Source organism: Salvelinus alpinus, chromosome 18 (genome assembly GCF_045679555.1).
Source record: "Salvelinus alpinus chromosome 18, SLU_Salpinus.1, whole genome shotgun sequence".
Lineage (NCBI taxonomy): Eukaryota > Metazoa > Chordata > Actinopteri > Salmoniformes > Salmonidae > Salvelinus > Salvelinus alpinus.
In genome coordinates this window covers 30,126,973-30,149,468 of record NC_092103.1, presented here as the reverse complement: position 1 = coordinate 30,149,468, position 22,496 = coordinate 30,126,973, and the positions used below count along the sequence as shown (strand labels likewise).

At 42.8% G+C, this 22,496-nt stretch overlaps 3 protein-coding genes across 8 annotated transcripts in view; all 3 read right to left on the bottom strand.

The window, feature by feature from the left end:
• Nucleotides 1-7,852: 7,852 nt before the first annotated feature.
• LOC139544167 (polyubiquitin-B) lies at nt 7,853-10,084 on the bottom strand. Of its 2 annotated transcripts, none has more exons than XM_071350976.1 (2): nt 9,985-10,084; nt 7,853-8,737 (listed from the first exon to the last, which is right to left on the bottom strand). In XM_071350976.1, exon 2 carries the CDS (start codon nt 8,728-8,730, stop codon nt 8,041-8,043), a length of 690 nt encoding a protein of 229 aa, XP_071207077.1. In that variant the 5' UTR covers nt 8,731-8,737; nt 9,985-10,084; the 3' UTR covers nt 7,853-8,040. The 2 variants fall into 2 exon arrangements, with proteins under 2 accessions (XP_071207077.1, XP_071207078.1); XM_071350977.1 differs by having other exon boundaries at nt 9,981-10,027.
• A 3,626-nt stretch (nt 10,085-13,710) lies between these two features.
• tpst2 (tyrosylprotein sulfotransferase 2) lies at nt 13,711-17,559 on the bottom strand. 3 transcript variants are annotated; one of them, XM_071350970.1, is made up of 8 exons: nt 17,487-17,559; nt 16,425-16,796; nt 16,022-16,267; nt 15,178-15,334; nt 14,765-14,925; nt 14,456-14,654; nt 14,330-14,389; nt 13,711-14,222 (listed from the first exon to the last, which is right to left on the bottom strand). In XM_071350970.1, exons 2-8 carry the CDS (start codon nt 16,640-16,642, stop codon nt 14,190-14,192), a joined length of 1,074 nt encoding a protein of 357 aa, XP_071207071.1. In that variant the 5' UTR covers nt 16,643-16,796; nt 17,487-17,559; the 3' UTR covers nt 13,711-14,189. The 3 variants fall into 3 exon arrangements, with proteins under 3 accessions (XP_071207071.1, XP_071207072.1, XP_071207070.1); XM_071350971.1 differs by lacking the exon at nt 17,487-17,559 and adding an exon at nt 17,154-17,473; XM_071350969.1 differs by lacking the exon at nt 17,487-17,559 and having other exon boundaries at nt 16,425-17,473.
• A 1,502-nt stretch (nt 17,560-19,061) lies between these two features.
• Nucleotides 19,062-22,496, bottom strand: part of LOC139544163 (seizure 6-like protein) — a 69,388-nt gene continuing 65,953 nt past the window's right edge. For all 3 annotated transcript variants that reach the window (XM_071350966.1, XM_071350967.1, XM_071350968.1), the window contains 3 exons: nt 21,826-21,940; nt 21,088-21,193; nt 19,062-20,656 (listed from right to left, as the gene is read on the bottom strand). In XM_071350966.1, the coding sequence (XP_071207067.1) occupies nt 20,627-20,656; nt 21,088-21,193; nt 21,826-21,940 (251 nt within the window). In that variant the 3' untranslated portion in view covers nt 19,062-20,626. The remainder of the gene's footprint in view (nt 20,657-21,087; nt 21,194-21,825; nt 21,941-22,496) is intronic.

Genomic DNA, 22,496 nt, shown 5'->3' with positions numbered 1-22,496 from the left:
CACAAACTGGCTCTAACCAGAATAGAAAGAGGAGTGGGATGCCCCATTTGCACAACTGAGCAAGAGGACAAGTACATTAGTGTCTAGTTTGAGAAACAGACACCTCACAAGTCCTCAACTGGCAGCTTCATTAAATAGTACCCACAAAACACCAGTCTCAACGTCAACAGTGAAGAGGTGAGTCCGGGATGCTGGCCTTCTAGGCATTAAGTATTCACACCCTTGACTTTTTCCACATTTTGTTGTGTTACAGCCTGATTTTTAAATGGAGATAAACAGACAACGTTTTTCACATTTCTTTTACAAATTAATAAAAAAATGAAAATATGAAATGTCAATAACTATTCAACCACTTTGTTATGGCAAGCCTAAATACATTTAGGAATAAAAAATGTGCTTAACAAGTCACATAATAAGTTGCATGGACTTACTCTGTGAAATAATAGTGTTTAACATGGTTGTTGAATGACTACCTCATCTCTGTACCCCACACATATAATTATCTGTAAGGTCCCTCAGTCTAGCAGTGAATTTGAAACACAGATTCAACCACAAAGACCAGGGAGGTTTTCTAATGCCTCACAAAGAAGGGCACCTATTGATAGATGGGTAAAAAAAGCTCACTTTGAATATCCCTTTGAGCATGGTGAGGTTATTAATTATACTTTGGATTGTGTATCTATACACCCAGTCACTACAAGATACAGGCGTCCTTCCTAACTCAGTTGCCGAAGAGGAAGGAAACCGCCCAGGGATTTCACCATGGGGCCAATGGTGACTTTAAAACAGTTACAGAGTTTAATGGCTGATAGGAGATAACTGAGGATGGATCAATAACATTGTAGTCACTAGACAATACTAACCTAATTGACAGAATGAAAAGAAGGAAGCCTGTACAGAATAATATTCCAAAACATGCATCCTGTTTGCAACAAGGCACTAAGGTAATACGTCAAAAAATGTGGCAAAGCAATTCACTTTTTCTGAATTCAAAGTGTTATGCTTGGGGCAAATCCAATACAACACATTACTGTTATGGGTATGCTTGGGAGATTTTCAGGATAAAAATAAACGGAATGGAGAAACCACAGGAAAAATCCTAGAGGAAAACCTGGTTCAGTCTGCTTTCCACCAGACACTGGGAGATTAATTCACCTTTCAGCAGGACAATACCTAAAACACAAGGCCAATTATACACTGGAGTTGCTTACCAAGAAGACAGTGAATATTCCTGAGTGGCCAAGTTAGTTTTGACTTGACTGAAAATGGTTGTCTAGCAAAGATCAACAACCAATTTGATAGAGCATGAAGATTTTTGAAAAGAATAATGGGCAAATGTTTCACAATCCAGCACTGGAAGCTTTTAGAGACTTACCCAGAAAGATTCTGGCTGTAATCCATGCCAAAAGTGCTTCTACAAACATTGACTCAGGGGTGTGAATACTTACGTAAATTAGGTATGTCTGTATTTCCTTTTCAATACATTTGCAAAAATGTCAAAAACATGTTTTCACTGTCATTATGATGTATTTTGTGTAGATGGATGAAAAAAATAATATATTTAATCTTTTTTGAATTCAGGCTATAATATAACAAAATGTGAAGTAAGTCAACGGGTATGAATACTTTCTCAAGGCATTGTATATATTTATTTTATTGAACCTTTATTTAACTATATTTAAATAAAATTAAGTTTATGAGACAAATAATTATCTTCTCTGTAGACATCAATGATGTCGCTCTTGCTGCTGGTGATTCTCTGATCCACCTCTACGCAGACGACACCATTCTGTATACTTCTGGCCCTTCTTTGGACACTGTGTTAACTAACCTCCAGACGAGCTTCAATGCCATTAACTCTCCTTCCGTTGCCTCCAACTGCTCTTAAATGCAAGTAAAACTAAATGCATGCTCTTCAACCGATCGCTGCCCGCACCTGCCCGCCCGTCCAGCATCACTACTCTGGACGGTTCTGACTTAGGTATTTGTAGTTGTCCACATATTCTATGTGTCTGGTTAGACTGTAAACTCTCCTTCCAGACTCATATTAAGCATCTCCAATCCAAATCATTTATAAAATAGCCTCCAACACTCTACTCAACAAACTGGATGCAGTCTATCACAGTGCCATCCGTTTTGTCACCAAAGCCCCACATACTACCCACCACTGCGACCTGTACGCTCTCGTTGAATGGCCCTCGCTTCATACTCGTCGCCAAACCCACTGGCTCCAGGTCATCTACAAGTCTCTGCTAGGTAAAGGTCCGCCTTGTCTCAGCTCACTGGTCACCATAGCAGCACCCACTCGTAGCACGCGCTCCAGCAGATATATCTCACTGGTCATCCCCAAAGCCAATTCCTCCATTGGCCGCCTTTCCTTCCAGTTCTCTGCTGCCAATGACTGGAACGAACTGCAAAAATCACTGAAGCTGGAGACTCATATCTCCCTCAATATCTTTAAGCACCAGCTGTCAGAGCAGCTCACAGATCACTGCACCTGTACATAACCCATCTGTAAATAGCCCATCCAACTACCTCATCCCCATACTGTATTTATTTATTTATCTTGCACCCCAGTATCTCTACTTGCACATTCATCTTCTGCACATCAATCGCTCCAGTGTTTAATTGGTATATTGTAATTATTTCGCCACCATGGCCTATTTAATGCCTTACCTCCCTTATCTTACCTCATTTCCACACACTGTATATAGACTTTTTCTACTGTATTATTGACTGTATGTTTGTTTATTCCATGTGTAACTCTGTGTTGTTGTATGTGTCGAACTGCTTAGCTTTATTCTTGGCCAGGTCACAGTTGTAAATGAGAACTTGTTCTCAACTAGCCTACCTGGTTAAATAAAGGTGAAATAAAAAAATAAAAGTTTCCTCTCCTATGTAATGACAGCCATGGGTGCCAGAGTGACAACCAATGAGAAGCAGGAGGGACAAAGCGCCGCTATGGCTTGTGGTCTGTCAAGATATTGAGTCATTTGCTTGGCTTCAAAATATAGTGTGGTGAAGGTTTATTAAAAAAAAAATATTACAATAAGTAAATTCACTCCCTGGGGTTACAGACAGACCAAACCTGGACTTCTCTGCTGTTCTGATATATATGTTGGACCCTTCAATACTGAAACCCCACTGGTCTACAGCAAAGTCATCACCAACATTGGCCAACCTAGACACTACAGTTAATGACTTGACCACACTAATCTATACACACTGAATCCAGCTACAGCAAATATTACTCACTTTGGTTTTGAGAGATGGACTGTGCTTATCTCTGATTGCTTCTCCTTTGATGCAGGTATCTTCACAGCACCAGTGAGAGTGGTCTACTACTTCAGATTCACTGCCAGGGATTACAGATCTCCACAATGGATGGGTGTTTTTATTTTACCTTTATTTAACTAGGCAAGTCTGTGAAGAACAAATTATTATTTTACAATGACGGCCTACCCCGGCCAAACCATCCCCTAACTCGGACGATGCTGGGCCAATTGTGCGCCGCCCTTTGAGACTCCCGATCACGGCCGGTTGTGATACAGCATGGGATTGAACCAGGGTCTGTAGTGACGCCTCTAGCACTGAGATGCAGTGCCTTAGACAGCTGTGGCACTCAGGAGCCCTTTTTTTACTGTTTACCTATACGTCGCTAGCCAGAGACTTATGTGGAATAGCGAACACAACAATGGTAGTGAAAGTGATTTATGCACATCTATTGCAATATCTCTAGATCTGGAGGAAGGTAATGTGGTCTACATGCTTCTCCATGGGTTAAAAAAATAACAATAACGAGGCTATATACAAGGCAAGTACCGGCACTGAGTCAATGTGCAAGGGTACAACGTAGATGAGGTAATATGTACATGTAGGTAGCGGTAAAAGTGACAAGGAAGTCAGGATAGATAATAAACAGAGTAGCAGCAGCGTATGTGAACAGGAGTGAAAGTTTTTCTATGTGCGAGTTTGTGGCGTCAATATGCATGTGTGTGTTTTGTGTGTGAGCATATGTAATGTGTGTGTTGGGAGTGTCAGTGCAGTATGTGTGTGGAGGGGTAGAGTCCAGTGAGTATGCATAGAACCGGTGCAAGAGAGTCAGTGCAAATAAAAAGGGGGTCAATACAAAGTCATTTAGCCATTTGATTAACTGTTCAGCAGTCTTATGGCTTGGGGGTAGAAGCTGTTCAGGAGCCTTTTGGTCCCAGACTTGGCGTTCCAGTACCGTTTGCCGTGCAGTAGCAGAGAGGACAGTCTATGACTTGGGTGGCTGGAGTCTTTGACAATTTTAGGGGCCTTCCTCTGACATAGAGGTCCTGGATGGCAGGGAGCTCTGCCGCAGTGATGTACTGGGCCGTACGCACGGCCGTATGCCAAGCAGTTGCTATACAAAGCTTTGACTGTGCAGCTGTATAACGTTTTGAGGATCTGAGGGCCCATGTCAAATCTTGTAATTATCCGTGATCTACAAAAACATATTGGGGGTGCCAGCAAGCATCTTTCTCATGTCAGTCAGTCACAGAGTTTCTTAACCATACTGTACTGTCTTTGAGTCAGTCATGTGCGTGGTCTAAATAACTTAACTGGCTAGTTTGCCTGTCTGTAAGCAGAGGGGCGGCCTGTACTGTTGATCCTGCTGCTCGGATTGGATAGAGTGATCATCCGATTATCAACTGTAAATTTACAGATATGATTACGAGTATGGCATGTCAGCACACCCCTAGAAATTAGTGTGTATGAGAGGCAATCAGCTGTAAGAGCTTTCACTTGGTCTATGGTGACATCTTGTGGTTAAGTATGAATGACATCCTTTTGCTGCAGGGAGGTACAGCATACCTATTAGCTATAATAGTTCAAATGCTTCTTTCCTGGTTTAAGGTAATCATAATCTAACAGTTGGATAAAAGCAAATAATGTCATAGTGATTACTCAAAGGAAGGATGCATTTCAGGCATACTAACAAGTCCCTCTTCCAACAGTTCCAGTGCTGGTACCCACCAAAATACCTACTGGGAACTGTAGCACTCCTTGCAAGAATCATACAGTACGTTTACCATGCCTCTCCATAATTCAACAGATTGTGCAAATTATAGTTCTTTAACGTTGCTTTACTATAATACAAAAGAGAGGGCGATACCAATTACCTCACTACCTAATCGTTTCACCAGATAAAGAAATATTACAATGATCATCCATTGAGAGCATCTTGACTGGCTGCATCACCACTTACGGCAGCTGCTTGGTGATATGACCATCCCATCGATTCCAATGTATTACTTTTAATACCTGCAAATAGCAAATAAACCACTTCAACATCTATATACTAAACATCACTAAGTACACTAAATGACCAAAAGTATGTGGACAACTGCTTGTCAAACATCTCATTCCAAAATCATGGGCATTAATATGGAGTTGGTCCCCCCTTTACTATAACAGCATCCCCTCTTCTGGGAAGACTTTTCACTAGAAGTTGGAACATTGCTGCAGGGACTTGGTTGCATTCAGCAACAGGAGCTTTATTGAGGTCAGACATTCCAATTCATCCCAAAGGTGTTCGATGGAGTTAAGTTCAGTGCTTTGTGGAGGTCAGTCAAGTTCTTCCACACCAATCAACAAACCATTTCTGTATGGACCTCGCTTTGTGCACGGGGGCATTGTCATGCTGAAACAGGAAAGGGTCTTCCCCGAACTGTTGTCAAAGTTGGAAGAACAGAATCTTCTAGAATGTCAATGTATATGCTGTAGCGTTGACTGCCCTTCACTGGAACTAAGGGGCTTAGCCCAAACCATGAAAAACAGCCCCAGACCATTATTCCTCCTCCAAACTTTAGTTGGCATTGTGTGTTGGGGCAGGTAGCATTCTCCTGGAACTCCACCAAACCCTGACTCAGGGAAATCTAAATTGTTGCATTTTGTTCAATATACCTGCTCTCAACCTCTGATTGCTCAGCCATGAAAAGCCAACTGACATTTATCTGCATTGCTTGCCGTATGGGTTTTGTAAAACCACTGACGTCGGCCGATGTAAAAAGGCCTTTATAAATAGTGATTGGATATACAGTTGATGTCGGTAGTTTACATACACCTTAGCCAAATACATTTAAACTCAGCTTTTCACAATTCCTGACATTTAATCCAGTAAAAATTCCATGTCTTAGGTCAGATAGGATCACCACTTTATTTTAAGAATGTGAAATGTCCAAATAATAGAGAGAATTTATTTCAGCTTTCATTTCGTTCATCACATTCCCAGTGGGTCAGAAGTTTACATACACTCAATTAGTATTTGGTAGCATTGCCTTTAAATTGTTTAACTTGGTTCAAACGTTTCAGGTAGCCTTCCACAAGCTTCCCACAATAATTTGGGTGAATTTTGGCTGACAGAGCTGGTGTAACCGAGTCAGGTTTGTAGGCCTCCTTGCTCACACACACTTTTTCAGTTCTGCCCACAAATTTTCTATAGGATTGAGGTCAGGGCTTTGTGATGGCCACTCCAATACCTTGACTTTATTGTCCTTAAGCATTTTGCCACAACTTTGGAAGTATGCTTGGGGTCATTGACCATTTGGAAGACCCATTTGCGACCAAGCTTTAACTTCCTGACTGATGTCTTGAGATGTTGCTTCAATATAGCCACAATTTTCCTCCCTCATGCCATCTATTTTGTGAAGTGCACCAGTTCCTCCTGTAACAAAGCACCCCCACAACATGCTGCCACCCCCCTGCTTCACAGTTGGGATGGTGTTCTTCGGCTTGCAAACATAAGTCATTATGGCCAAACAGTTCTATTTTTGTTTCATCAGACCAGAAGACAATTTCTCCAAAAAGTATGATCTTTGTCCCCATGTGCAGTTGCAAACCGTAGTCTGGCTTTTTTATGGCGGTTTTGGAGCAGTGGCTTCTTCCTTGCTGAGCGGCCTTTCAGGTTGTCGATATAGGACTGTTTCCTGTGGATATAGATACTTTTGTACCGGTTTCCTCCAGCATCTTCACAAGGTCCTTTGCTGTTGTTCTGGGAGCGATATGCACTTTGTGCACCAAAGTACATTCATCTCTAGGAGACAGAACACGTCTCCTTCCTGAGCGGTATGACAGCTGCGTGGTCCCATGGTGTTCATACTTGCGCACAATGGTTTGTACAGATGAACGTGGTACCTTCAGGCATTTGGAAATTGCTCCCAAGGATAAAACAGACTTGTGGCCTACAATTTCTCCCCCTGAGGTCTTGGCTGATTTCTTTTGATTTACCCATGATGTCAAGCAAAGACACACTGAGTTTGAAGGTAGGCCTTGAAATACAGCCACACCTCCAATTGACTCAAATGTCAATTAGCCTATCAGAAGTTTCTAAAGCAATGACATTATTTTCTGGAATTTCCAAGTTGTTTAAAGGCACAGTCAACTTAGTATGTAAAATTCTGACCCACTGGAATTGTGATAGTGAATTATAAGTGAAATCATTTGTCTGTTACCAATTGTTGGAAAAATTGTGTCTTACAAAGTAGATGTCCTAACCGACTTGCCAAAACCAGTGTTAAGAAATTTATGGAGTGTTTGAGAAACCAGTTCTAATAACTCCAACCTAAGCGTATGTAAACTTCAGACTCCAACTGTATAGCGTACCTCCAAATGCACCACCTACAGTTAACGTCAAGACCTTAAAGTAGTTAATAACTTCAAAGACTAAAAGCACAAGGTATTTAAATTAGGTTTAACATAGAGGCAGTTCTAGTTATGCTCTGAGGCAGTAGTACTTCAAATTAGAAACTAGCAAAAAATGTAACTAATACAACCAAGTGCTATTGAAATACCTAAATATTTTACTACAAAAGACAACCAGATAATATCAGGAATGCGTGAACTTTATTGATGATATTTTTTTTTTTTTAAGAGCTGGGGATTAGAGGTTAGGGTGGGAGGGAAAGTCAGTGGTGGGATTGGAGTGAGGTCAAAGGGTGGGGTTGGCGGTTATGAAGGAATTTGGGATGAGGGAAATTGGGGTTAAGATGTGACATTGTTAAGAGTAGAAGTTAACTAGTTGCCTCCACGAAGACGCAGGACCAGGTGAAGGGTGGACTCCTTCTGGATGTTGTAGTCGGACAGGGTGCGGCCATCTTCCAGCTGCTTGCCGGCAAAGATCAGACGCTGCTGGTCTGGGGGGATGCCCTCCTTGTCCTGGATCTTGGCCTTGACGTTCTCGATGGTGTCACTGGGCTCAACCTCGAGGGTGATGGTCTTACCAGTCAGGGTTTTAACGAAGATCTGCATACCTCCCCTCAGACGGAGCACCAGATGGAGGGTGGACTCCTTCTGGATGTTGTAGTCGGACAGGGTGCGGCCATCTTCCAGCTGCTTGCCGGCAAAGATCAGACGCTGCTGGTCTGGGGGGATGCCCTCCTTGTCCTGGATCTTGGCCTTGACGTTCTCGATGGTGTCACTGGGCTCAACCTCGAGGGTGATGGTCTTACCAGTCAGGGTTTTAACGAAGATCTGCATACCTCCCCTCAGACGGAGCACCAGATGGAGGGTGGACTCCTTCTGGATGTTGTAGTCGGACAGGGTGCGGCCATCTTCCAGCTGCTTGCCGGCAAAGATCAGACGCTGCTGGTCTGGGGGGATGCCCTCCTTGTCCTGGATCTTGGCCTTGACGTTCTCGATGGTGTCACTGGGCTCAACCTCCAGTGTGATGGTCTTACCAGTTAGGGTCTTCACAAAGATCTGCATCTTGACACTGGGGAAGAGAACCATAATGTTACACTAAACTAATCAAACCTAAAGTGTCAAAATAAACAACCAGGCTATACATAATTCACACTATAGGTATCAATCTAGTATTCATAACAATTCCGAGTCAACTTCTAAATAGGGTAGAGCAAAGCTCCTCCCATTGGAGGTAGTATTCAGCTGACGTTTACAGCAGTAAGCTTCAGGTTCCACCATTTTAGAACAAGCTCCATCTAGTGGCTGTCATTGTCATTAAACCTCCGTCGAGTCCTGAAGTAATGACTAGCTAGCTGACCATTTAAATCTATGGGGTTGTATTTTTATTTGCAGTCATAACGTAATAAATTAACCTCCCCTACGCCCATTTTACAGCAAAATATATTACTATTACTGTCCGGGATGATCGCTGGGTTTAGGTCTCGAGCGCGGTGTTTTACGGGATGCGTTTGTAAATTCATTCTGGCTATCTACTCCGATTTAGGAGCACTCGTCTGAGTATGCCAGAGCGCATAATAACTAATTTACAAACGCGCAACTCTTGAATATTGCCGGTGTTAAAAAACTTGGCCGAAAACACGTAATTAAGTTACTAGCAGCACAGTTAACGTTTGTCACCAATGCTCTAGATAACATGAACAGCCTAAGCAGCTTTGCTATGGCGAGTAAAATGGTCAGAATGAGGGGTTCTCATTCGTGTCTGGAAGTAACTAGCAAGCTAGCCAACGTTAGCCAGTTGGCAGTCAAGCACCCAAGCTGTTGTGATGCCAGAACGCTCCGATCAACCCTAATCCTCGCTCCGTGAGCGAAACGCTCTGAATTTACGAACTGACAATCTGACAAAGCTCTGAATTTACGAACACCCAGAGAGCACTGGCACTCCAGATTGAATGTACAAAAACACACCCACTGTTAACCTTTCCCTCCATCTATATAAATATATAGCTTGATTGAAGGGTTATCCAATGACTAACTACTGTTGAGCGCCTTGTTTTAGTTAGTTAGGAAGCTAGCCAAGACCATATCCAGCCAGCTAACTTTATTTTAGTAAATAACTACTGTAGTTAACTAAAGCTACCAGAAAGTTAGCTCGTCTATCGTCGACGTTTATTCGTACATCAACAAAAAAAAGTATATTCGTACTTTCCCAATAAGAATACGAAAAACAAATGAACTACCAATTAACATTTCGCTGAACTAAGGGTCTTTGTGAAAAATGTTGTCATTAATGCTCAATTTGGATAATAACCTACTTACAAACAAATTATCAACGCCGCTGTTCTTGAACCTTCAGGAAACGAGTCTGTTATCGGAAACAAAGGGCTGTGTTATTTATACATTGCCGGTTACGTATCCCTCCACCCTTACACCATATGGAACTATAAACTGCGGATTTTCAAAAAATATCTTTAACCATATGGATTGTGGATAAAATGGACTAACTCCACGGCATGTATGACATTGAAAATGTTCTATATGAATGTTTAATCTTTAAGAAATTGTGTAAGAATGGTCAAATAAAATAAGTCGTACATTGGCGGAGGTAGAAATGTGCAAAAAGAGTGAGTCGTCGTTCTCTAGCAACGCGCTGAGCAGTCAAAGCGAATCCAGTCACAGATGTCGCAGTATTAATTAAACTTGCCAGCTAGTAAAATCGGATTTTGTTTTAGATAGTTATGAATTTATGTCAGAAACAGTGACGTAGCCAGAAATTCGTTGGTTGGTGGGCATGCAAAAATGTGGGTGCATATAGCCATAGAAGCACAGTGACATATGCCTCAATGCAGTCATATTAGTAGATTATTAGGGGTCTTTCAGTTAGTTATTGTTGTCAACCTGTCCCTTGAGAGTGATTGTCAATCCAGTTAATCTGTTCTGTTATATTTAACCAAAAATGACTAACCCAATGCACTTCTTGCTTTGACTTCTATCTGATGGTGTTTGCATGTTTAGGTAAAAAGACAAATAATGTTCTGTTTGGAACACTTACAAGTAACTAAGCTTTTTTTTTTTTTTTTACCCAGGCCCACTCATGCCTCAGTAAATTCTACAGTTTTGCTACATTTTCAAGCAGCAGTGTAGTTAGTGTTGGAGATCAACCAGGGAACAGTTTTTGAATCAAAACATACAGTATATGCAAAGAAGAATGTAACGTGGATTGGACAGTTTATTTTAGGTCATAACATTGATTTAATAGAAACAAATTATTTACAGCATGGATCAATCATTTCATTCTACACAAACAGGCACAGTCATTCCCCACTCCCACCCCCTTATAAAAGACTCCTTATCCTAACATCAACCAGCCTATATCTAGCTAGTCTCGTGTTGCCATGAGGACCCCAGTGTCCTATCTGGAACGTGAAGTCACAAGCTCGACTGGTCGGCTACTGCATAGCAATCTAGTGGTGCCAAAAGCCCTGGTCTGCCCTAGAAAGCTTATCTAAATTACAATCGCCAAAACTGCCAGATTTTTGAGAGGGACGCTCGTTTTGGGCTATACAATTAGATTATTATGATGAAGTTCGATGTCCACTATGAATTATTTTAAAGTTTGCTACAAATCATGATATTTAGTTAAATAGTGATCCATTCTGACTACTACATTTGTTGTCACACAGGACCACGTGCTGACATATCAATCACGGGCCTGCAGGCTATGAGGAGGATTACGCCTTCTTGCCATAGACATTAAGGTTGACTCTCTCAGGCAGGATGAAAATGATTACATCGACCGTGATCCTTTGCTAGTTATGTCCACTTTCACCATGATTCTTAGCAATCTTTTGGTGCCATTCAGCCCCATTCAGCTATGTGGCATGCTTCAAATTCAAATACTTCCAGCTTCATGCGCCATCAGGACATTTCCATAGGAATACGTCTCCTGGTTTATGGTTGCCATACCTCCAAAATCACATCATTGTCACGCCTCTCTTGGAGGTCTGGACAATTTTGTATTGCAAAAACGGTTTGAATTGTCCGCTGATTTTGATTGGATGTTACATTTCAAGAACCCTCCCCCCAAATGCTGGTAGAAGGGGTGTGTTATGTGCCTCACCGTTTTCCATCCAGTTACTTGTTGCCTATGTTAGTAAGTGCTAGTTTTGAAGTTATCAAGTGTGGCCGACAGTCTGCAATTTATATTTAAATGGTAAAGTCAAACGTCACAACTAGAGCCCTCCACGGCATGAATTTTAAGCCAGAGCCTTACCCATGCCTGTGACGTTCAGACCCTACCCTACCCAGGCCCGATTGCTTCTGCCAAATTTAAGGCCCAACCCGGCCCTGCCGAAACCCGAAATCAGAAATATCTTCCTGGGTTAGAAAATCCATTAGCTGCTCCTCAGCTAGCGCCCAATTGACTACATTCACTCCTTGAAGGAGAGCTCTCCTTGTCATCGAATTGCCCAGAATGCACCGCACGGCCCACTGACGTAGCATGGGCAACGATTCAAATGGAGTTTCCCATCTCCTCAAAGTATATCTGGCTCTGGTCAACGAATGAAGAGACATGAGAGAGCAGTTAGTTGTTAGCTACTTTTGGTCACTCTAAACACCAACAAAACTCAAGGAACATTATACTTTGTGGGAAATAATCTCTCCTGTTTTATATTTGACGAGGTTTACGCACCTCTGACAACATGTTATGATCTTAGTCAGATATGACTGCACTGCACAGCAGAGCATTGAGCAAATGACTTATCTTCAAAATGTTAGTGATCAATTTAGTAATACCTGAGCCCTACCCGTACCCTAGTTACTTATGAAAAAACAGGCCTTATCCTGCCCTAACGCGATGTATAACGTCGGGCCCATTGGGATAGGGTAGCAGAGCTCCACAACACCTTCTAAACTGCTCTGGTGACAGTCTGATGTTTTTTTTAAACATCAGACTGTTACTATGGTTACCTCATGGATCATCAGTATGATCGAAGTCGCCCACAAAATGACGCAATAGTCTTTACAAGCCAGAATGTTGAATATAATTATATTTACACTCACTTTACCCGTTGTACATGCTGTTGGTCCTTTTGGCGGTAGGAGGTGGAGATGGGCTATCCACAGGAAAGGGTTGTTTAGACAACTTTTTGTGGTGCTTGTGGGTTCTGTCACTTGTATTTTCAATCTCTTCACGCATAGCACGTGATGCACAATATGTCAGCAATAGCCGAACGTAACCGAACATAGTCGACTGAAGCATGCATCGCAATCAGCTGAGGTTTGGTAGGCTCGGTTACCTCTCAATCAGCTGTGGTTTGGTTATGCTCGGTTACCTCTCAATCAGCTATCGTTAGTTTTTTTCCCGGTTACCTCTCAATCAGCTGTGGTTTGGTTAGGCTCAGTTACCTCTCAATCAGCTGTGGTTTGGTTAGGCTCGGTTACCTCTCAATCAGCTATCGTTTGTTTTTTTCCCGGTTACCTCTCAATCAGCTGTGGTTTGGTTAGGCTCGGTTACCTCTCAATCAGCTGTGGTTTGGTTAGGCTCAGTTACCTCTTAATCAGCTGTGGTTTGGTTAGGCTCGGTTACCTCTCAATCAGCTGTGGTTTGGTTAGGCTCAGTTACCTCTCAATCAGCTGTGGTTTGGTTAGGCTCGGTTACCTCTCAATCAGCTGTGGTTTGGTTAGGCTCAGTTACCTCTCAATCAGCTGAGGTTTGGTTAGGCTCAGTTACCTCTCAATCAGCTGAGGTTTGGTAGGCTCGGTTACCTCTCAATCAGCTGTGGTTTGGTTAGGCTCAGTTACCTCTCAATCAGCTGTGGTTTGGTTAGGCTCGGTTACCTCTCAATCAGCTGAGGTTTAGTAGGCTCAGCCATAATGTGCAAGTGTTTGTAACCTGCGAATTACATCAGTATTGAACATTTTATCCGGAAATACCAACCATATACAGACCAGCGTACTGAAAGTCTGGCTAATAACGTTTGTGGATATTTTGTCTCAGATTACCTCCTACATAAGGACAAAATCAGAGAACAACAGGTAAAGTATGTTAAAAATAAGTTTATTCAACATTCTGACTTGTAATTGGATTGTTCAGGAAAGCTGAGCCTACATGTTAGAGACGATTGTGTAAGTAATTAATTCTCGGATTCTAAAATAGCCTATTTTTTCCCTTGTCTCCATGCATCCACATGGCTGCTGGCGGCACTTTGATATCACCAAAAATATAGTGAAGATTGCCCATTATTTTGTTTTTGTAAGGACCCCAAAAAACAGAGGCAGTGGGAGAACCTATTCAAGTAAGTAAACACATTTTAGAAATGTAAAAAAAACGATATAATATACTTTTCTCCATTGGACATCACTTCTTCCTATCAATGAGGTCTAGAGCACATGCATGGTTATGCCCTCTGACTGTGCTTGGTGCTCAGCCACCACCGTTTTGGTTGATGCTGTTGTCTTCCCTGAGAGGATAATCAGGGGTCATAGGTCAGGGGTGACCGTTGTTCCAGGCGCTGACCCTGTCACCTCTCTGTCTGTGAACCTTTCATGGACATCTAAAGAAGGATGTAGGCAGAACCAACAATTATCAGTTCCATACTAAAAACAGTCAATCAGCAGTTGCCTAGACATTGAGGATAGGTGGTTTTTCTGTTAGACTCACCAGGGGACGTCCGTTCAGATGTAGGCTTGCTACAGGAGTTTTAAAGTCTCCCCTCAGAAGCTACAGAGAGAGGACATAAGGTTTACATCAGCAAAAACCTGTGTGTGTGTGTGTGTGTGTCCGTACCCTTTGTGTGTTGTTGAGGAACTGTGGGTCAGGCTGTCCGTAGTTAGGTGGGTTGGCTCTGGGGTCGTAGCCTAGTCTCCCCAGCATGGGGGCGATAGCGTCCATGTCTGCCATTACGTCTGGGGGCATGTGACCTACCCACCGAGTCAGAGCGTCTAAGTTCACTGGCCTCATCACCTGGTCTGTGGACCGTTCCGTTCTGTGACACAAACACACATTAATAAACACACACCAAAACAGCAAGACTCCTTTGAGTCTTTGTGATGTAGCATGGCCTTGTCACCTTCTCTGATATTCACTGATACACACTTTGACAGTGACACTCCTCCAGGTTTTCCAATAGCCTCTTCATGGTGCAGAACCCCCTCGTGCCACGGCAGACCCAGGAACTTTAGCACTGTCTGCAGGGTGGAACGAGGGTGGAGGACCAGCCTCTCATACCTCACAGCCAGGCACCTCTTACTGCCCACCTACACACACACACACACACACACACACACACACACACACACACACACACACACACACACACACACACACACACACACACACACACACACACACACACACACACACACACACACACACATGGTTGGTCATCACTTTCCACCTAAACACACACACAAAGACGCAAACTCACACACATGCAGGCACAGATGCACTGCATGCACGCACACACGTCAGGCACCACTCTCCGCCCACCTAAACAGACACACACACACCTGAGTGCACTGTGTCAGCATGGCCTGTGTGGCTCGGCTCCACTTGGCCAGGCAGTCCCTATAGCTGGAGAGGTCAAAGCCACCGATCGTCACGCGACGCGAAATCATAGAGTACACCGCCGCTCGGCCATCTCTCAGCATCAACAGGAACTTAGAGCTGTAGAAAGAGAGAGAGGAAGGACGTAGGGGTGTGGATAGAGGAGAGAGAGAAAAGTTGAGGAGAAAGTACTTTCCACCGCACTACTCATAATTCTCCCCAACCCCGGTTTCAGGCCTGGAGAGGAGGCGGAGTTAGTGAAAAAGTAGATAAGTTATCTCCTGTTCTGTCAGGACTTTGACCTCTGGTAATCAGTCATACGATGTGTTCTGTTCTGTAGGAGGTAACCAGGCTGCCTAGTGACTCACGAATGAGTTGTACTGTCTATATGGCTCACATGGGTCAGCATGTGAAAAGCCACACTCGATCACACCATTATGTGTGGTGACAGAGGCTTTTGGGTCAGTGTACACTAAAAGGGTTCTTCGGCTGTCCCAATAGGAGAACCCTTTGTAGAATCCTTTTTCGTTCCAGGTAAAACCCTGGAAAACCCTTTTTTGGTTCCAGGGAGAATCATTTTGGGTTCCATGTAGACCTCTGTGGAAAGGGTTCGACATGGAACCCCAAAAGGTTCTACTTGGAACCAAAAGGGTTCTACCTGGAACCCAAGAAGGGCTATCAAAGGGTTATCCTATTGGGACAGCCGAAGAACCCTTTTAGGTTCTAGATTGCACCTTCTTTTCTAAGAGTATATGTGTCTTGAGATGGAGGTGTGTGTGTGTGTATAGTAAAGTAAGTCAGACCTACTTGGGAAAAAGGTGAGCGAGGTACTTAGCGCTCTTCAAAGTAAAGGGATCTTTATTGCAGAGTAGAGGTGCTGGCTCCCCGTGTCCTGCTATGATTTGAAGGAGGAAGGCAGTGACCGCTCGGTCCAGGACCTTGGTGCTGACCCCCTCCTTCTCAGCTGCCCAGCCCAGCTTAAGGCCCAGTATCCTGGGCACGACCCTCGTCTCCTCCCCACACCGCACCGCAGGGTGGGCGTCCAGCATGGCCCTACACAGTGTGGGAAATAAGATGGAGATCAAAATGACAGGGTACAGAGGTAAATACATACAGTATATAACCATATTGAGTGTCAGAATAATACAAGTTCAGTACATTGGTAAATACAAGTAAATAAGTACTCTCCTCCTCCTTTCTCTTGTCATACCTCATCAGGGTGGTCCCGGAACGAGGCACCCCTCCCACAAACACCAGGGGAATGTCAGAACTGACCCTCCACCCGTCCCGGACCAGCACGGTCACAGGTTCGCCCGCACCCTGGGATGGCTGCCGGCAGGGTAGACAGAAACGCAGGAACTGGGTCAGGGTGGAGATTCCACCCAGGATAAGGAGCCCTGTTAACACCCTCCGTGCTGACACACGCATCACTGATGGAGATGGTTGTGCTTGGTCATGATCTCTTGGTCATAGGCAGGAGGCCAACTGTGTGTGCTGCTATTTTGACCAGGTTTTTCTTGTAGAACAGATTTTAAGTTTCAGTGAGACTGACCCTGTTGAAGTATAGGTAGAGAGGTACTTTCTGGAATAGAGGGAGAGAAACAAGAGGGACAGGAAATTGTACATCTCATATTTAAACACTACTCTTTTGAGCTTCATAAAAACTCTCTCTCTTCTGGGAGCACTGCAGAACACTCGTGTGTTTATCTGAGAGGAACTAGTCTGGCAGGTTCTTAAAAATGTCCACTTCCTCCTCATACTGAATCTCTGCAACAGCCTGGAAATGTTTTTTGTTTTAATACAGAAATCTTACTACAAACATACCCAGGGCCTATTCCTGCACAGGTGAAATCTTTTCATGGCGTAAATGGAAAACTTTGTTTGTGGGATCATGATGCAAATATCAAAGATAAGGGTAATGCAGGAGATTCAAACTAACCTCTTGTCTGGTCACGCTCTGTGTTGCAGGCAGCAGAGTTACAACTATATTATTATTCACCAAGTCAGTACCTGTCTCAGTAAATATGAAATGAAAACTTCATATGGTCTTATCAGGGATTCTAGAACCTTCACTGTCACTCCAGTAATCACAGTCAGAAATAGAACACAGATATACAGATAGACCAACCTACTCAGAGATAAAGGGAGAGAGAGGGAAGGTGGAGGGGACAGAGTGAGAAAAGGAAGACGGTTGAAAGACACAAACAAGCAAGAAAAGGAAAACAAAGTACACAATCTGTTAACATAAAAAGAGAGAGAATGTTTTCTGTACCTTAACAGACGGAAGAGGAAGCTGAACTGTGGTGAACTAGTTTGAGTGTGAAGCCTGGTGCAGAACAGAGTGAGTTGATGGGAACGGAAGGAAGAATGAAGTAGTTAGAAAAGAGTGGAGAGGTTGAAGCATTGTCAGGACTGATTTCTCTGACCCAGTAGGCCTTATTCTGTTTTTATCTCCATGCTAGAGAGGACAAGTCACCGCACTGGGCACAATGTCAATTCAACTTCAATTCCACGTTGGTTCAATGTAATTTCATTGCAATGACGTGGAAACAATGTTGATTCAACTAGTGTGTGCCCATGATGACTTTAATTTAATTTGAATGACAAATCTCCCCTGACACTAACCCTTAATTAAAGCTGCAATATGTCACTTTTGGGGCGACACTACCAAATTCACATAGAAAAGCGAGTTATATATATCTTTCATTCTCATTTAAAGCATGTCTAAGAAGCGGCAGATCTGTTATTCTATGTGCACTATTTCTATGCTTCCCTGTTCTTGAGTTTTTGTGTCTTTTGCTTTCAGTTTTGTACGCCACCTTCAAACAGCTGAAAAAACAATATTTTTGATTATCGAAAATATATTTCACAGTTGTTTAGATGGTACAATGATTCTCTATATTTTACTTGCTTGTTTGGTCACAAACTGAAATTAGGTGACCTATTAGAATTTGAGCAACCAGGAAATGACAGAGCGATTTATGCATAGTGCACCTTTAGGAACAAATAACTCATATACTTGCTCCAGTTCTGAGGGTATAGCATCTATTTTTGTATGCATCTTGTGACTGCTTTTGGTTGCACTGCTCAGTCACACCTGCCTTTACGCATGCACACACAAACTGAACTGAAAATATAGGGCTTTCTTTGAGTCTGACCCCCTCTCTATTCAGCCCCTCTCTATTCAGCTGTTTTGTTGGTTAATTACACACACAAACATACACCCTAAGAACCATAGCACCCACTTGTTTTCAAATCTTTGCTGTTAAGTAAATAACTGTTTTTGCAACAGTAACTTTCTATTTGCAAAAACAGGTAGTAACAATAAGTATTGAAACATGAAGTAGCAACTGTGTTTTTGAGGCTGTTGTGTATTGAGGTCAGGGGAAGACAAAACTGACGGGTCTGAACGAAAGCGGACCAGTTTCAACAGAAACAGAAACTATGTCACCACTGGAGTGTGTGTGAGATACAGTGATTGCACAATAGGTGAAAAATAACAGTTGTTTTACCTTCAAGGTAGTGCTCCCAGAAAGGGAACCTGTGAGGAAGTATTGAGATACAGCATGTATGGGTCTGTATGGATGTACTGTTGAATTAGTCAGAATGGAGAGACATGTTATTTTCTTCATGTTCCAAGTGTAAAACAGTTGTTCCGTGTTATGCGTAGTGACATAGTGACTGTTGTGATCGTTTCTAGCTCTTGTAGGTGTGACACAGCCAGGGAGTCACCTGATCATCCCCAGCTCTCAAAGAAATAACAGATGACAAAGACAAGTGTTTTTTTTTAAATTTTTAGAAAGATTCTGTTATACTTTTTATTTGACCATTAATTTCAGGAAATCAGTAACATGGTACATATTTTATTTTTTTCTTCTCAAAATGAAAATGTACATGAATTAATCTGCATAAAACATCACATTTACATCAAAATAAATACATAATCTGGTGCCGGTCTCTTCTGGTGTTGTTATGGTTGGTTGGTTGAGCTTGCACATGGAAGGTCAGTTACTATTGTAAAACCAGTACTACAAACGGTTCTAAGACAAGGCCTTAGAAATGCAGGAAGATGGTGCCCAGACAGGAAGAGATAGTAACCTCACTTCCTCTGTCAGATTCTAAGGTGCCAATTTACCCCTACGTTTTACATCTCAATGGACCCCATTCATGTACCAATACTTTAGTTCCCTTTGGTTCTATCCTCTCCTCTCTCTGCCACCCCTTCTATACCTCTCACCCATCATCCTCCTTCTGTCTCCCTCTCTCCCCACCTATTCCTTCCCCTCTCTCCCTCCCTCTGTCCCTGTATTTGATAGCTAATAGAAGACACATGAGTAAATAGTGTTTGTCTCTTTATCTCCCAACGCCTGCAGCCCTGTTCACAGTGGGTGTTTCTCAATATGCTGCTGCCATGCTCCACACTCTCATGCTCCGAGTTCGTTCTCCGAGGATGTTCTCTTGAGTACATTCTTGTGAGTACAAGAGTGTGGAGAATGCATACAAATGTACATTTGAGAAGCACTGCGCACTCCCGTTATACTGTATTAACTTTGACCAATACAGACAAAACATGACCTACATAAAGCAAACCCAAGCTTGTAATTATCAGCTAGCTATATGTGAATCATATTAATCTAGCTAGCCAGCTAGTTGTACAAAAAAAACCCAACTAAAACTAATGTTGTTATGAAGGGTGGATGGCCAACGTTAGCTACGAATTCTTTGTGGATAACATTAGCTAGCTAAAGTTAGCTACCAATTCTTCATCAGTTAGCCTGCAGTCTATGTACACGACTACAGTGGATATTCTAGGCAGTTAAATATGCCAAAATGAACAAGATCAAGATAAAATATTGTAGTCAGGCAACATATGATGTGAGTGGACAACTTTTCATTCCAAAGTCGGAGTTCATTTTCTCTCGCTTCAGCTCAAAACCAGCCGCCATTGATTTCAAGAAATGTTGCGTTGTTTTTTATGTGGTTGCGTCATATTATGTCAACAATCCTGGGAATATTTCAGTTGAAGCTTGCATTGATGCACGCTTCGAAATGTTTACAAGCAAAGTACGCACGCCATTTTGCATACTTTGATTTGGACTCATTCTCCAACCATGCTCAGAGAATGGTAGTAAGAATATTGAGAAACACCCAGTATCTCCTGTCCTCTCCTTTCCCCTCTCCTCCTATTTTCTCCCCCTCTCCTCTCCACTCCCTTTCCTACTCATCTTCCCTCTCGCTGTTTCCTCTTTCTGTGATTGGAGGACAGGGTCATGGGGGGAAGGGGCAGATCTATAGTCAGTCTGTATTTACATAACTTTCTTTTGGGTGGGGCTGAGGAGGAGAAGGGGTAGGGAGTGGGTTTGGTTGGGTGGAAGCTTCTTCATTTTGGGATTCTGCCAGTTGAGAAAGTCCTCATATTGATACCTCATATTCACGGGTGTCCTGAGAGAGGGAGAGAAAGAGATGTTATATTTGTATTTAATTTATTAAACTATATTTAACTAGGCAAGTCAGTTAAGAACAGATTCTTATTTACAATGACAGCCTACCCCAGCCAAACCCCAACGACGCTGGGCCAATTGTGGGCCGCCCTATGGGACTCCCAATCACGACCGGTTGTGATACAGCCTGGAATCGAACCAAGGTCTGTAGTGATGCCTCTTGCACTGTCATGCAGTACCTTAGACCGCTGTGCCACTGCAGAGCCCAGTATTAAAGACCCTCCTGTCTCATACAATGACTATGTTTGTGTGTGTGTGTGTGTGTGTGTGTGTGTGTGTGTGTGTGTGTGTGTGTGTGTGTGTGTGTGTGTGTGTGTGTGTGTGTGTGTGTGTGTGTGTGTGTGGTGTGTGTGTGTGTGTGTACTTCCTCACCACTCCTGTCTCGTAGAGTGGGTTGTCAAACTCGCTCTCCACTGTGATCTGGCTGTAGGGGTGTGGGTGGATGAGTGGCAGCCGCAGGTTGGAGTTGTAGCGACACCTGGTGGCCAAGAGAGGAACAGCAGGGTGTCAGGAATAAAAAAAAATGTATGACACCACTGTTTCCATGAGCAGAGAGAGAGAACTGAGCAGGATAAAGAATATTACTGTTCTCATGTGATTCACTTGCCTCATTCATTTGGAGCCTATTTAATGAGGTGAAACGTTTGGAATGTTGAAGATAGAATTGTCACATGTAGAGCAGCTGACAAGATTCCCTTTTCTACATGACAGAATAATGTCTGTTCTATACAATACATTTCCATCTGAATGTTCTGTAACCTTGTGGCATATGCTATTCAACCGTAACCAAGGTTGCACAGTCAGATGGGAAGGTAACCAGGGCAGTTTGTGTTTATTCAATTGTCATAGAGTTTCCATATGACCATTGATGGACAATATTGCGTTGAAATGGAATTGAATACAAAATATTCAGCTCCAGTGTATTCAAGTAAGTAGAGTTCAGGGACTCCTATTCACTGGGCAACAAATGGGATTATATTATATATTTTTAAAAATTAAAGCAGGATTTGCTATTTCAATTGATCCAATGATAATCTAAACAGGTCACAGTGTTGAACAGGTCCATTGGTGTGTAGAGGTGTGTTGAGGTGATAGGGAGTGTAGTCTTACCGTGTGACGTAGACATAGGCTCCTCCCAGCAGCACGGAGAGCAAAAGTACAAGGATGAAGATAGCCAATGCCATGTTGCCTCCATCCAGACCTGACCCGGCAGCTGCTTCCGCAACTGGAGGGGAGGGGGGAGATGGAGAAAGAGAAGGAGAAGGTAGGTAAGGGGAGAGCATGAAAGTGAAAGGGAAGGAGGAAGAGAGATAACTTCAGTTCAGTCCCAGTGAAAAGGTGATAATAATAGAGCAATACAAAGGCAGAAAATATAAAAGCAAATCAGACAATTAACAAAGGGGTCGTTCATGTTGGCATTTGGGCATGGCATTTTGGAAAAATGTTACTTCATTTTTATTTATTTAAATGTATTTGGGTACATCTTCCCATTCTAAAGGTAATGGCTTTAAATGTGTTTTACCATTATGATTACACTGTGTCATGTAGGAGTAAATGAGACACATGGATAACATATAAAGGCATAGGATAGCTGAACATTAAAAAAACAGACCACATGAAGAGAAGAGACACATAGTCTGCTGATTCCACTAGAGATACACATACCAGAGAAATATGCACTTAGGGCACTTGGACACACTAGACATATAGTCTGCCCATTCCACTAAGAGCACACATACCAGAGAAATAGGCGCCTAGGGCAACTGGACACACTAATGATA

Coding starts and splice junctions, on each gene's coding strand:
- LOC139544167 (XM_071350976.1), bottom strand. CDS start 8,730: ATGCAGATCTTTGTGAAGACCCTAACTGGTAAGACCATCACACTGGAG.
- tpst2 (XM_071350970.1), bottom strand. CDS start 16,642: ATGCGTGTGTCAGCACGGAGGGTGTTAACAGGGCTCCTTATCCTGGGT. Junction 15,335..16,021: donor CTCGCTCACCTTTTTCCCAA/GTAGGTCTGACT, acceptor CTCTTTCTACAG/CTCTAAGTTCCTGTTGATGC. Junction 14,655..14,764: donor GGAGGAGTGTCACTGTCAAA/GTGTGTATCAGT, acceptor TTTGTGTCACAG/AACGGAACGGTCCACAGACC.